Below are 15,454 nucleotides of genomic sequence, written 5' to 3'. Positions count from 1 at the left end.
ATGATTTAAAATTATTATTATTATTTTTTTGTTGTACTCTGAATAATTTATGTAACGATTTTCTAGAAGTACTACTAAGAACTTTATTGATTTAATTAGAAATCGGTAAAGGAATTCTGTTTATTAGAAAATAAATTAAGAAAGTATCAAATTAATTAAATTCCAAATAAGATTAACGAAAATTTTTATAGAATTTCAATCAATATTGCTTAAAATCACGTCTTTAACGTGTCCGATTTGAAAATGTTCTAGTGTTATCTAATACCCACGATACTAAACCATAAAATAAAAAACTTTTATTGATATATAAACATTAAATAATTTACAGGAATCTTATAAATACAGTTTACATCGCGAATGACTATAATTTCCTTCCTCTGGCGATCATCAATTTGTAGGAAAATCCGTAACCTTCGTTGTCGTTCGCATCTCTTTCGTGTGTAGCCAATGCCGAGAGTATTTTTAGTGAATCCGAGATATATGATTCTTTATCGTGTTCGGGTATTCTGCTCACAAACGGGGAAATTGCGCAAACACAGTCTAAGAAAGAAAACAAGAAAATTCAATTAAAATGATTCTATTTTTTTTTTAATTCGATTCTATTTTGATTTAACGAAATTTATTTTACTTTTTAAAATATCGATGCTGTTAAAAGTGAATTCCATGTGCATGGTTTCACAACTCAAGACTTCTAACCCGCTTTCTTTCATTAATTTACTGAAATCGAATACAGGTTGTAACGAATGTTGTGTGTCGGGTATGAAATTTTCTACATCCTAAAATATAGAAAAAAAAAAAATTATTTCAGTTAAATAAATTCACGTATGGATTTCGATTTAGATAAATTTAATAAAAATCTACTTACATTCATTACGTTTTTCCATTTCGGTAATGTCGCCATGATTTCGTATAATTCGAAGACGGGACACTGCGCGACAAAAACCAAAAGGCATTCTCCGTTAGTGGATAATAACTTGTCGATATTCTTTAAGACTTTCCGATGATCTTTGATCCAATGCAAACAATAAAAAGAAAATATTTTGGAAAAACATCCCCAAGTATTTTTAAAATTTTCAACGTCTTCACAAATGTCTAAACGCTCGTAGGCAATTTTATCTTGCGCGTTATGGCGGCGAGCAAAATCGACCATCTCCGTAGACTTGTCTACGCCGATTATTCTTCTGTATTTAGAAAATATCGGCCTTAAAATCGTATTAGTAACGTTTCCCACTCCGCATCCGATATCCAAAATCGAATCTGTATCCGTTGTTTCTTCCATTTGAGGAGCAAAAGAACTAAGAACCATCTTGGCATCGCGAAGTTGAAAAGGATTCGATTTCGCGTAAAGCTCGGGGTTATTCATTATTTTACTAAAGAAAAAGAAAATGTAATCTTCAATATTATAAATTATATAAAAATTAATTTGGTGAAATGTAAAAATGAATTGATATCTAACCTTGTATCCAATTGATTTCGGCTTGCGTAGTTTTAGGCCTATGTTCGTGCGATTTCTTCTTGATAGTGGTTCTCTCGATATGGTAATAGACTGTATTGGTAGGATATATAAAGGTTTATGGTCTCTACAGGTGTTCTTTAATATTGTTGGGGAGTCAAGACGAAATTCCGAAACATTTCTATTTTTGACCACACCAATTCGAATAATCATCAATATTCATTGAGATTATTAAATTTGTTTCTGTCTATACTAACTTCAACCTATCTGATTGGATACATGCCTTAAGATGAGATTGGACTAACTATTTGAATGTTCGCACCTGCTGAGGGAAAAAAAAATGGCCCCGAGAATATATTTTACCTTTCATTACAAATATTTACATATTTTTAAGTAAGTATTATTAAATTTTTATAAATTATAATGATTTTTTTTAAATTTTTGAGCAAGTTTAATGAGAAAAATGCATTTATTTTGACTTTTCTCGACGCCATTTTAGAATCCATCTTGTCTCTTTATCCTTTTTTCCTTATGAGCTTAATGAAATCTGAAATTGCGAATGACTTATTTCGTACTTAATTATAATTTAAATACTTTGTTTTATTTCTTGTTTACCGAAAATTAAAATGTTTTCAAATCAGTAACCTTAAAAATTTTTTATAATAATTACGTCTCAGTTGTAAATTCCATATTCAATGTTTAAATATANCAATTATTCGTTTCACGTTTAAAACAGTCGATACGCTTGACATTCTTAGTCTACACAATATCTGGTAAGCTATGAAATCTTTACTCGAAAGTATTATATAATTTAATTGTTATAATAGAAATGCTTTTTCTAAAGTTTTTATATAACTTTAACATAACAGTGAAACGTGTTTTTTAAATATTATACATCTTCTATTCTATATTATATAATAATGAAACGTGCTTGATAAATTGATCGCTTATTATTTTTATCCAGGAAGGTATCTCTTTATATAATTAATCATATGTAAATTGTTCTCAAAATTCTTTATCTATATAACTGATAATGTTTTTGTTATATTACAACAATAAGTCTACATATTATGCCACAAATAATGTATTCTGCGCAGTATTTTCTAGCAGAGCATAATAATATTGAACTGGAAAATACTGTACTTTATTATAATTAAAGTAATTAAATTAAGCTATTTTAACAATACTAAAATAAAATAACTAAGATAAATATTTTTACTTCAATTTATTCTCTTATTGTATACTTTAAGATTTTAACTTAAAATTTAAGCTTCTTCAAGTTCTCAAGAATAAGGAAAGAAGAACTTTATTTCTCGCCGCATAAGTTCTGTTAAAAAAAAAAGTTTTATTTCAATTTTAAAATTTATTAAGAGTTGTAAACAAGTTTAATATGTAAATATTAAATATTCATCTGGGTGAATCACCTGAAGTTAAAAATAGTAATCCCCTGTAATATCTATATAATTTGATCAAGGTGAAGGGTGTTAGTATGATCTAAATATAGATACAAATCGTCCATGGGTGATCAATCCAATTAAGACGGAGTTCTAAAAATAGTGAGTGGTCCCACAGTCTCACTGTCGGAAGTGAAGTTACCCACTGAGATCGCCTCGTCTCCCATTTCCAATGGTATGCGGTCGTGCAGATGCTAAGGGTCTCGTTAATGACGGAAAATTTTCGAATTATAACTCATTTATTCTCTTCATTAAGCAATGAAATTTGTATTAATTATTTTGGCAACTATCTAAGATTCTTAAATATTTTTATAACAAATTTTTTTATAGTGTGATGTAATCAATATGAACTTTTTAGTAATAAAACAGAGTTCTCTATTTTTTTTTATAAAATAAAAATTTATACTCAAATTTAAATTATTATGATTATATTTGATAAAACTTGCGTTGTTTAAGAGGGTAATATGGATATTTCAATGCGTTATGTCTCGTCTCGGCGCGTGTTGTTTTCGAAGAGATAAGATTGAGAGATATCTTTCCTATTTTATAGTTTTAAACTAAAATATAGTGGCTATATCCTGTATATTTGGGTTAAATCGTAGCACGATTGACCTTTTACGTCATCGTGTAAAGATCTTTGACGTCAACTGTTGGAATAATTAATTACCTCTATTAAAAAAATATGCTTAAATTCTATATAAAAACATGTCGAGAAGAATTAATTTAAACAATAAATATATATTAAAACAATTATTATAATTATCAAANTCTATTAAAAAAATATGCTTAAATTCTATATAAAAACATGTCGAGAAGAATTAATTTAAACAATAAATATATATTAAAACAATTATTATAATTATCAAAATTAAAACCACTATAAAGCTTATTATCAAGAAAAATTTCTATATCGTTTATAATGCTAAATCTAATTTATAAAATTGTGTTTAATTACAAACTTCTTATAGAAACCATCAGGGCCCCTCATTTACATATAAGCTACAAGTCAGGACCTCAAGTTCTTAGATATAATTTAGAGCCTGACGTTTTTAATTTATTATTTGCTGAAGGGGTAAAGACCTTATATGTTATGGTTTAGAACGTGAGTTTTAACCTTTTTTGGAGGCTGTTGGGTTTTGAAATTTTACAAATTTTTTTTTTTTTTTTTTTATAATTTTTAAATTTTATTCCTTTATGGGGAGAGATTTAAATATATTTTTAAGCTAAATTCTCCTCTTAGTCTTATTTTTTATATAGGCCTATATGTATAAATTTTACACATTATCGATATAGAATTTGCAGTTAATTATATAATCTATATTGTACAGGATTACATAAAACCCTGCACGTCACTGTCTTATATAATATGTGAGTCAAACTTTGCTATTTCATTCAGTCACGTTATTGAAAATATATTAAATAAAAACTGAATACATATCAGAAAATGTAAATTTTTTTATCTTAGAAACTTTATTTTATAAGACGATATATACCCTTGTCTACTTGGACCTTGTTTATTAAGGGCCTTGTTTCGTTGCTTATTATTAATATATTGTTTCAGTGTTCTGCATTTATCAAGACGACTTATATAGGCTGAGTATAGGCTATACCCGTGCGTCAATGAGGTGGTGGGTGCATCTGTTTAGTTCCTCGTTGTTTGTGCGGGTAAACAATAGAAGATAAGTTATTTGGCATCGAATTCACAGAGAGCATAATAGTAAGAAATTGTAATGACTAGCTTAATAATTAAGTAAATTATGATGCACTGACATGTTTACAAATGAAGCTAACTCTTTTGCGAAAACCAAACAAATAGTTTGAATGTGATTCTCCTCATGCATCCTGAAATCTTTATTTCCGATGAGACAAAGACCGCTACAGAATCAATAAATCACAGTTAAATAATACTTCAACAACCGTACTGTGCCATAAGATGTTTAATACTAATAAGTATCTTTAGGCTATATAAAGTAGTATCTTTAGTCATAAGATTGAAGATACTACTTTCTGTAGGTTACCCGCAAGTTACGGCTTTTGTTGATTGTCTTTCTAAGATATTCTTTTCCATTGTGTAACGGGATACATCATTAACTAGACCAGTGTTTTTCAACCTTCTTGAATACGCGACCCCTTTACAAGTTAAAAAAATTCTGGCGACCCCCCAGGACCATATTAAAACTATATCAGTGATTTAAAAACTACGTATTTAATTCTCTTTCTGTTGAGACCTAAATATCGATCGAAAAACCAATTGTACTTTAAAATAAAAACGCAAAGCCTTCTCACTGAAATTGTAGTTTTATTTATTGTAGTGTAGGACCTACAAACACTTGTCTTTTTCTTTTACCCGCGACCCTCCGTGTGAGGCTTTGCGACCCACAGGTTGAAAAACACTGAACTAGACTTTCCTGTTTCTTCACAGCCATCTGCTAGGGCCTTATCAGTTAGGTTGTATAATACTTTTCTATCGTAATCTCTGACTAATAATTGCACAGGATGCATAATAGTTGCCAGGAAAAACAATATATGTTTGAACATATTTGTATGGTGGTGGTTGCAATTTGAGTTCTCGTAGCCCGTAGAAAACGGACTAGAACCACACAAAATGAGTTTCAATGTATGAATGATCAATGTTGTTAACCATTTTTAAGCGATGTCCTTACAATGAACTCACTCTCACATAAATATAACCATTCCTTTGCGTAAGGACATGTCCTTACACAGTGCCGGCTTGATGATTACAAGTAGCATGAGGCGAAAACGCTTCAGATACTAGTTACCCTCAAGCCATTCTGGAAGTAACGACTCTCAATACAGAGTAATTCTAGCGTTAGCACTCTTGTATGAACTATTTAAAACATCCTCTTAATATCCATACGGTGAAAAGATTTTTAAAAGCGTCCCTAAAATACTAGCATTAAACAGAGTACATTGTCATAAAAGCGGATTTTAAACTGTTTTAAACAAAAAAAAAAAAAAGGAAGAAAAATGGTTACGAATCTCTTATTTTAATATAAAAATATCTAGTCTCCAAAAATTTCATATTCTTCAACCTATAGACCGCGATCTATAAATAGCATTATGTCTTACAAGTTAAACGAATAGCATTAAATTGTTGATGGCGGTGATCCATATTGCTCGAGTGAAATGTATTTTTAGGATCAATTTTCTAAGCAACATACGAAATAATTTATCGTTAAATTCTTTCCAAAAATGGATAATATTGATGAAATTAAAAGTACATATATATATATATATATATAGAATCAGTCGATAGAATTTATTGAAGAAATCCAAAATCGTTTATGATACAGTTGCTTCTAGAAAATTTCTCTTATTTTCAAATTATGAGCCACGCAACTCGAGATTTTTGGTTTAATTTTTAACTTTCTTTTTTTTATTATTATTTTTTCTATCAAAACAGAAATTAGCACGTTATCACTCAAACCATCTTGAAAGTATGGAAATTTTTCAATTTTAAATAAGTAATTTTAGAATTAATTTAATTATAATTGACTCATCACCATTAGTTTGAAGATAATTAATTGGAAATTATGTAAACAATTTTTAAAAAACTTTTTAAATGATGAAAAAGGATATTTTAAAATATATTTAAACATTTTTATAATTAATCACATTTATTATTATTTTTTACAATAATCTTCATCAATAAATCCTTTTATATTTCTTAAAAGTGTTTACAACAACTTGATTTGTTAAATCAATTTTATAAAGTATTTATGTAAAATTAAGTAACTAAGAATTGAGGTTAAAACTGTGAATAAAAACCAAAATATCCGTCATAAAAGTGGGATCTTATTTAATATTCTTATCAAAAGAATCCATGATGTCCGCAACGTGTAAAAATTATGTGTACTGTAGTCATGTTAGACACACTTGCAATTTTTCTTACATGCATTAACAATTTATAATGGCAATTTTCTTCTATACACTGTAGCGATCGCGTGATCCCAGTGTCCCTTCATCTACTGTTATAGCCATACACTATAAAAAATTTGCCAATAATTTTTTCAAAATTGATTTATAAAATGTTTCTTTATCCAAATCAATAATATCATAATTGACTTTCTTAGAGGATCGATGTGCCTCTGCCGATATTATATTTTTGGACCACTTAAATATTATTTACAGCCGGCCGAGGCGGTTAAGGCGTTAGCTTGCCGTTCTGTACGATCCAGGATTAAAGTACAATTGGTTTTTCGATCGATATTTAGGTCTCAACAGAAAGAAACTTAAATACATAATCAATTTTTAAAATCAATTAATTTTTAAAATCACTGATATAGTTTTTAATATGGTCCTGGGGGTCGCCAGAATTTTTTCAACTTGTAAAGGGGTCGCGTATTCAAGAAGGTTGAAAAACACTGGTCTAGTTTAATGTTTTTAATATTGAACCAACTCTTCAGCTGTCTTATAAAGATTTCATTATGGAACAGAAATATGAAAAATATTAAGTTTATTTAATGTTAATATTGAATACACAATGCCCCATAAATGTGGAGCTATAGAAGTTATGTTCATCTTTGTTCATTCTTTCACAAGTAAAGCATGATGTAGAGCAGTTTCTCAACTCTAACGAATCGTCGCCCCTTCAATAAAACAGTTTGTAGTATCGCACCCTTCACTTCAAAATTCCGATGCCGAAAGCCAAGGCTAACGCCAAATTTGTACTGCATCGAATAAACCAGTGACTAGTATAATGTTATTTGTTTAATTATTGTACGATATAACGAAATAAAATATCTAATTATTCTTAATATAATGTTTTACTATATCGCCCAGAAAATTGTTTTTCGCCCCCCCCAAAATATAAATTGTTACTAATCGCCCCNACACTGTTGATTATTCTGTTTTATATGAATTCCATGTTGTACGAGTCACTTAGATTTTACAAATACATGTGCCGGGCTGTGAACGGCTCACGTATTTGTAAAATCTAAGTGATTTGTACAACATGGAATTCATATAAAACGGAATAATCAACAGTGTTATAGGGGGGTCGACTGTACTTAATAATGCTTATTATAGACTACTTTCTAGATTAATTATTCCTGTTTAATAATCAATTAATGAAAATTAATTCTAAACATCTTTTTAAATTCAGATTTAAAATATTAAATATTTTTCTGAAAAATAATGTTAAAACCTAATTCTAAAATTATTTTTTTTTTTTTGAAATTGATAATTTGTGTTGGAATAAAAGAATATTTTTAGTTATTTGTGTGTTTTTATAAAAAAAATTTAATAAATTCTTGATTTACATTGCACATTTTTTTAATATAATTTGTTAAATCTGCTTGGGTATACCAAAAATAAAGTGTATAAAATTTTTATATAAAATTCTGGTTGTAGTAATGTGAAAAAGTAATATAAATTAATTTTTTCCTAAACAAAAAAACTTCTTGAATGTCAAGAAAGACGAGCAAGAGCTTTCGCCATTTTTTTTTTTTTTTAGTTATCTGGATCATATATTTGTATGTATACGTTTAATATTGCGTACGAATTTAATATGATAATATGTACGCGTAATAATGCGTACGAATTTAATATGATATTTTAAATACAATCAAAACCCATTATTACGTAATCAATTTATGCGAAGTGGATTCGCGGTCCCATGGATGAGGATAGTCATTTCAATGTTAATGAGTTCGGTTAATACAAAATATCGGCTAATATGTAATACAAAGCGTGTCGTGGTTTTTCGAATTCAATAACGATTAGGCCTACATTACGTCGTTTAATACGAGACACACTGGTTACGGTTTCCCCGAAGTTACAGGGGCCACAACATAATCGCAGTTTTTGACTTTAACGTTGGCCATAACGCAAATGATGTCAATGTTTTCGTCGTCGTTAGCAACGCAAGTATACCTTATACTTGCGGTATACTTGCGTCACATCGATGATGTTCACTCCAACTTATAGGCGGGTATGACAATTCTGAAGGCAGTTCACTGGCGCATTGGAAACCGGAAGTTAATAGGATTGGAAGATTTTTGATTTAAAGCGCCATTCAAAAGCAATGGGATGTCAACATCCACAATGCTCATTAATGACAGAGAATGTGAAGAATCAGCACTTGCCTAGAGAAAAGGACAATTAGTATGTGTGGAGCCTTAATATTTGATGTGGTATCGGAGATCAAATAATCGATCCTTATTTATTGAAAATGTCTTTGAATGCCAATGTTATGCAAATGTTTTTGTTAATATGCATCCAGAACTTCTGGAAGATGTTAAACAGACAATGTAGATCCAGCATGATTGTCCAAAGCATTTTGTCCGACTTTTTCGCCAAATTCTAGATCAAAAGTTTCTTCACAGATGAACTGGAACAGGTGGCCTTGATGATGGGACACCGCTATTGCCTGATTTAACGTGCATAAACTACAAACTATGGGAAAAGATTTAAAATATTGTACATTCCTCAAATGTGAAATCGCAACACCACGAAGGAATGCGCGTATCCTCATTGCAGGACAGGTAGATGTAACAGAAATATGTAAATGATTAAAAGAAGAAACAAAGATATGCAACAGACACCTGTTTATTCAGTAACGAATATGGCCCCGACGAACAGTTATACGGTTAGGCATACTATCAATGAGACGATTAATGGTTGCCTGAGATATCCCTTGCCAAGCTGCATCTATTGAGGCGCGCATGTCGTCTGCGGTAATGTAGCTGTGATCCCCTGTGCACTTCACGTCGGACGGGGTCTCATAGGTGTTCGACGGGAGAGAGGTTCGACGAGACTGCCAGCCAGGAAAGGATATGAATTTCGTTCAGGCTGGTAAAAGTTTGCCGTGCGACGTGCGATCGGGCATTGTCTTGCCGGAACACCGCGTAGGATGCGGCCTTCACCAGTGGCTGAACCAAAGACCTCACATTAATTCTTTGAAATGTACATACAGGCCCCACAATTCGTGTGACCTATTCGTCCGCTGTCAGAGTACCGGAAATGTGCACCTGGGCTGTCCGCTGATCGAACAAGATGCCTCCTCAAACCTTGATGCCCAGTGTGACGCTCGGCAAAAAGGGCTGGCACGTAACGTTCCTCGGATACCGCCACACCTGTCCACAGACAGAAGCTGGATTCATCCGTAAACAACTGCGTGGCAACTTCGCGCATCGACAAACAGAAGTCATGCAGCTCTAGGATACTGACTCGTCCCCAGCTGTTAACTGGTCGTATTCAGCTGGTTGTCAACTCCGAGGCATTTTCTATGCTTCTTGGAAAGTTCGGTCAATCATCCCTGATAGCATTTGCAGCCCGAACCGACTGCAGGTGTTTATAGCTCGAAACTAAGTACCATATGACCTGATGTGTACTCAAACTTAATTAATAATTTGCTTATCTCTGTCACCTCTACCGGTCCTGCAATTTGCTTGTGGCTATGCACATTCCTTCTTGGTGTTGCGAATTCAATTTTGAGGAGTGTGTATCAGAGGCGTGCAATGTACGAATACTTGAAAATACGTATCAAGCTAGTATGAGAGTCTCTCAACAAATCTGAGATTATTCATGCAAAAAATGCTTCCCGAAAACGGCTTTAAAATGTTTAGAACAAAATGGAAGACACTTCGAACATCTGTGATTCGTTTCACATTAGCAATAACTTTTTTATACAGGGTATCCCACTTAAAATCCGCCCGACTATTATGAAACGTTGGTAATGTAAATTTTATAGGGAAGTTTGATGAAACATTGTGATATAAATTTTATAGAAAATACTTAAAACGGATCCTAGAACCAGGGCCGTGCGATAGATTTTCTCAGTATGATGGAAGTCTTCGTAATGCTGCCCCTTAAATGCTGCTTATGCCGCCTCTCTGTATCATAGCACGGTACGGCCCTGCCTAGAACTATACACAAACTAAAGGAAAGCATTCGCAGAAGCTTTGAGGCTGTCGACATCAGTATTATACGTAAGATTAGCCTGAATATTATTACTCGTACACAAGGTAATAGATGCATAGATATAAAAGAAAGCCACTTTCAGTATTTGTAAGTTTCTCTACGTTTAAGTGTTAAAGTTTCCCGTTGCATTTACATTTAACTTATCAATTATGTAAGGAATTATATTATATATTCAAATTGTAAAAACATGAAAAATATTCTTAACTGTAATACCGCATTTATTAGAATATCGCATCGCAAAGTAATAATAATAATAATATAGGCTTATATATGTAAATAAATTCTCTGAAAGAGAAGAATCAACGTTAATAATAAATAAATAAATCGCAGTTAAAAAATAATTAACAGTTCAAGAAATTTATATAAAACGAAATTAAAAATTTACTTTACTAAACTTTATTTTTTGTTTTAAGAAGAGGAAACAACATAAAGATGGCGAATAACCGATCAATCGAGTTGAGACTTTTGAAAATACATAAATATTCTTAAATGGTGTTCTCATTTTTGTTATTTGTTATTCTTGAGACATAAATAACATTTAAATGAAAGCTTCTTATTTCATTCCATTCATTTATAATGCTATTCATCTTTGAAACTATTTAAAAGCTATTATTATTTTTTTTATAAAAGCTCTTGAAGTAATGAAAACTTTGAAAGTGCTAAAATTAGTATTTAATGCTTAACAACTTGTAAATGCTATGTATATTAGCCATAAATAAGTAAAATATTTCCGATTGTAGCATATTAACGTGTTCTCTAGTTTCATCCTTTTTGATTAATTGATGGATTCTTGAACTTTGAGTACGAACTTCAATGATCTTTTCATAGCATGTGATTCTAAATATTGTGAAAAGCTGTAGAGGAAAACAGAAAACTGTACAGAGAGAATTGTATCAAATGCTAAAAGATGGATGAGATTCGTTATTTATATTTTTACTCCAATATTTAATCAATTCACCCAGAAAAATTTAATAAAAAAAATATCAGAGAATTCATCAATTTGCTCATCTTTTAATCACATTATTTCTTTTCGAAAGGAAGAAATCACTAATGATTCACATACTCATTAGGAATCTTTTAACAATAATAAAATATTAAATTAAATAATTATTTCTTACAATTAATAATGTAATTTTATGTAAAAAGAATATGTAATTTTATACTAAATATTCTTAAGAAAAAAAAATTCAAATAATATTTATAATTATAGCCTATATAGTCTAAGTGTTGTTACTGAATAAAAATTTATTAATGATTAATAAATATTAAATATAATAACTAATCTAATTATATAAGAGATGATTGCTATTTAATTAATCATCCAGTTTGGTATTTAGTTTGTCAAATAATCATTAATTCATCATTTTTATGGAAACAAATACAAAAAACAATGGTTATTATATAATAGTTACATGTATTGGTTTCATTTCTAAAATTCTATTTTTTTAAATTTATTTTTAGAGATGGGAATATAAATTATTTATAAAATATAAGGAAAAGATTAATACAACGAGAAAAGTTCTTGGAAATGTCATAGATAGAATAAAGACACTTTTAATAGGATGCTATATTTTGTATTGTAGTTGTATGCATTTTTTATTCATCATATTGCGTGAGATAAAGAAAGGTCAAAAATAAACGAAAAAATGATATTTGTTCAAAATTGAATATTGAATTTGTTTCGAAACAAATTAATGCTTCTTTGTATTATGAAGGATTTATTCTTTATAAAGTTTTACAGAACTGAAAATACAATATTTATTTTATCAAGTCCGGAAAGGATAACACCCATTTTCTGCATGTAATATTGCATTCTACGTGTCTGCATGTAAGTTGAAACGTTAACATTCAATGATATTTGGCGAATATTATTTTTCTTCTAACTCGCTAAACAAAATAGTAATATTAAATTATTTACATAGAAATTTTTTATTCTATTGTAAAACATAATTTACCATAATTTTTTTCTAAATAATATTTCTTGCATTTATGTAAATCTCTATATTTCATAAAGTAAAATCACAAAAAAAAAAAATTGCCATTTTACTTTACGAATCATTCAAGAATTTCCCATCGAATTTCTTTCTTTCATTATACTAAAGACATATACTAAAGACAATTTTTTAAACATTTTTCAATTGTTTAAAAAATTTAAATTAATATTATAAAATATTCTGTTGACAAAATTATTCTGGTTTTTCACAATTTTGTTACATTAAAATTAAGTTTTTTTTATATTAAAAATGAATATTTAATAATGTCAACTCTCTGTGAAATCGTATTTATTTTCCATTTGAATTTTTTTCCGTTTTAATCTAACAATCACGTTAATCTTTTACGATTTTTATCTTAAAGCTTTTATGATAAAAATCTATTTCCAGTAGAAAAATGAAATAACGAGAAAACCATCAAACTTCCATTTTTCATTTTAAAGGTTACGCGGAATTGTTTGACCGTAACTACAGTCACACGATCCACTTTCCAGTCGAAATGCACGCAATTTCTATCCAATTCATACAAGAATATAACAATAAATTATATTATGACAGCCAATCTATATTAATAGCAACAACAATGATGATNCCAAAGTAAACGTCTTTATTATTATTATTTTTTTTTAAATATTATAATATAATTAAAAATATTTAGTTTGTGTCATTTAATTACATTTTTCATCATAGTTCCTTTTTTAATTTTTTCCACTCCATTAACATTAAAAGGGCCTCTTTTTTTAGCAGGTTCATTATGGGTTCGACTAGGCTCACAATGAAGTAGCCGGGTGATGAGAGACGGGCCTACCTGGCTTCTGGAACACGTACCTCTCTTATTCTCCTATTTGCGCCTCTGGAAACTCTAAATAGAATAAAACTACTCTATCAGGAATTATTAATATAGATGTAAACATTTTATTATTTTTAGTATTTTAAGCTAAAAGTTATAAATCAAGATGGATAATGATTATATAATAATGATTATTGAAAAATTTTAAAGATTATAAGAGAGTATTGATTATGATGATTGTAACCTTTGACCTGAGAAATGAAAGTTTACCTAGATTATATTCCGCATCATAAGACAAACTAAACACTTCGACCGCTTTCCGACTCTCACTATCCAAACGGAAGTGGGACAAATGGAACAAATTTCTAATTTTTTTTTTTTTTATTGTATAGCCTAAGTCATGGATCGGTATCACTGTAATCATAATTCGTTCTAAAAACCAAGATGAAAAAAACTAAACCAACAGTTAAATACTGCTCTTGCTTCCTGTGGTTCGAGACTGTTAGTTTCTGTAGTTCTTAGTTAATTTATTTTCCTTTTTCTACTATTAATAATTTAAAACGAAAGTATTTTAATTGGCGAAACGTTTTTTTTTCCATCCAGATAAGCTTTTGAGAAGAATTTTGAATACAAACGCGAACAAGTGTGTTTCAATAAATGTATAAACGATGAGGAAAACTATTATGAATTTATATCGTGCAGTAACAAGGTAAAATGATGTAAAGTATATCGAACACAAATGTTTCCAGTCGGTAGAATTCGATGGTTGAATGCATCCCAATGAGTTAGTAAAGTTCGAATTCCAACGAGTTGCTATATTTATAACGCCTTCGTGAACATTAAAGAGAATCGACTATTAAAATTAAGAGTAGCGCATCTGTATCATCTCATGCGTAAATTATTATTTCTATTTCCAAAATTACCTTATGTTAATATATATATTTTTTTGTTCTAAGATTCATTAAAAACAGTTTTAAACAGTTAAATATATTCCGGTCTGATCTATAAACGAGTAGACTTGTTATAATATCTAGGCATTTATTTACGAATAACTTATCGGAATTTTATTCAGAATGATTCATTTAATTATTATTTTTTATAATTGAAACTTCCCTGTTTGTTTATTTATTTATTTATTTATTTTTGTAAATATATAATCGAGCGATCGGCCAAGGCTGACGATCATTAATATACAATTGTAACATCTTTTAAGTGGAAGGAAGGCCAGTTATAAATGGATATTGGATGAAAGGATTAAGCGTAACGAACACCGTATTCTATTTTGGTACAACCCTACTTTCGTTTTGACTGACATAAGGGTCAAAATTCGCTCATCTCCAATTCTGGGTGAAATGTTATTGTCCAGGGCAGTGCCCTCCTTGTGTATACAGAATATAGGGCTGCATTACAGTTTTCCGTTTGTAAAAGGATATGGCACATATTTTTCTATCGTTTTTTTTCGGAACAGAAATACCATTGTTCATTATTTATCGAATTTATTGATTGTCTGCTGTATAGTAAATGTTTCCGACGATTATTTCGTGTAAATTATCATAAATTTCACTTTTTTTTTTGAATGAAAGTATGATTCTGTGTTATAAAAGCCTATTTTATAAACCTGTTTTCATCACTTTTAATGGTTAATCGCCTTCTTTTCTAACATCCTATTAATGTTTAATTAAGAAAATATACAACTTTAAAAAGATATTTATAATATAATAATTCGTAAACTCGTTCGAATACTTCGAAAATATTCAAGCACAATTTTATTTCTATTAATTCGTAACTTTAATTATTATATAAACATTTAATTATATTTTAA

The 15,454-nt window shown here is 29.7% G+C and overlaps 1 protein-coding gene across 1 annotated transcript; it reads right to left on the bottom strand.

Moving 5' to 3' along the window:
* Positions 1-281: 281 nt before the first annotated feature.
* LOC111635987 (juvenile hormone acid O-methyltransferase-like) lies at positions 282-1,675 on the bottom strand. The gene is made up of 4 exons (XM_023381138.1): positions 1,457-1,675; positions 866-1,370; positions 629-776; positions 282-540 (listed from the first exon to the last, which is right to left on the bottom strand). The coding sequence occupies exons 2-4, from the start codon at positions 1,361-1,363 to the stop codon at positions 362-364; spliced, it is 825 nt and encodes a 274-aa protein (XP_023236906.1). The 5' UTR covers positions 1,364-1,370; positions 1,457-1,675; the 3' UTR covers positions 282-361.
* Positions 1,676-15,454: the final 13,779 nt, after the last annotated feature.

This window comes from Centruroides sculpturatus, unplaced genomic scaffold, assembly GCF_000671375.1.
Source record: "Centruroides sculpturatus isolate CEXI.00-Female unplaced genomic scaffold, Cexi_2.0 scaffold959, whole genome shotgun sequence".
Lineage (NCBI taxonomy): Eukaryota > Metazoa > Arthropoda > Arachnida > Scorpiones > Buthidae > Centruroides > Centruroides sculpturatus.
This window is presented reverse-complemented; position numbering and strand designations above follow the sequence as displayed.

Coding starts and splice junctions, on each gene's coding strand:
- LOC111635987 (XM_023381138.1), bottom strand. CDS start 1,363: ATGAATAACCCCGAGCTTTACGCGAAATCGAATCCTTTTCAACTTCGC. Junction 777..865: donor AATGGAAAAACGTAATGAAT/GTAAGTAGATTT, acceptor TCTATATTTTAG/GATGTAGAAAATTTCATACC. Junction 541..628: donor CAGCATCGATATTTTAAAAA/GTAAAATAAATT, acceptor TTTCTTTCTTAG/ACTGTGTTTGCGCAATTTCC.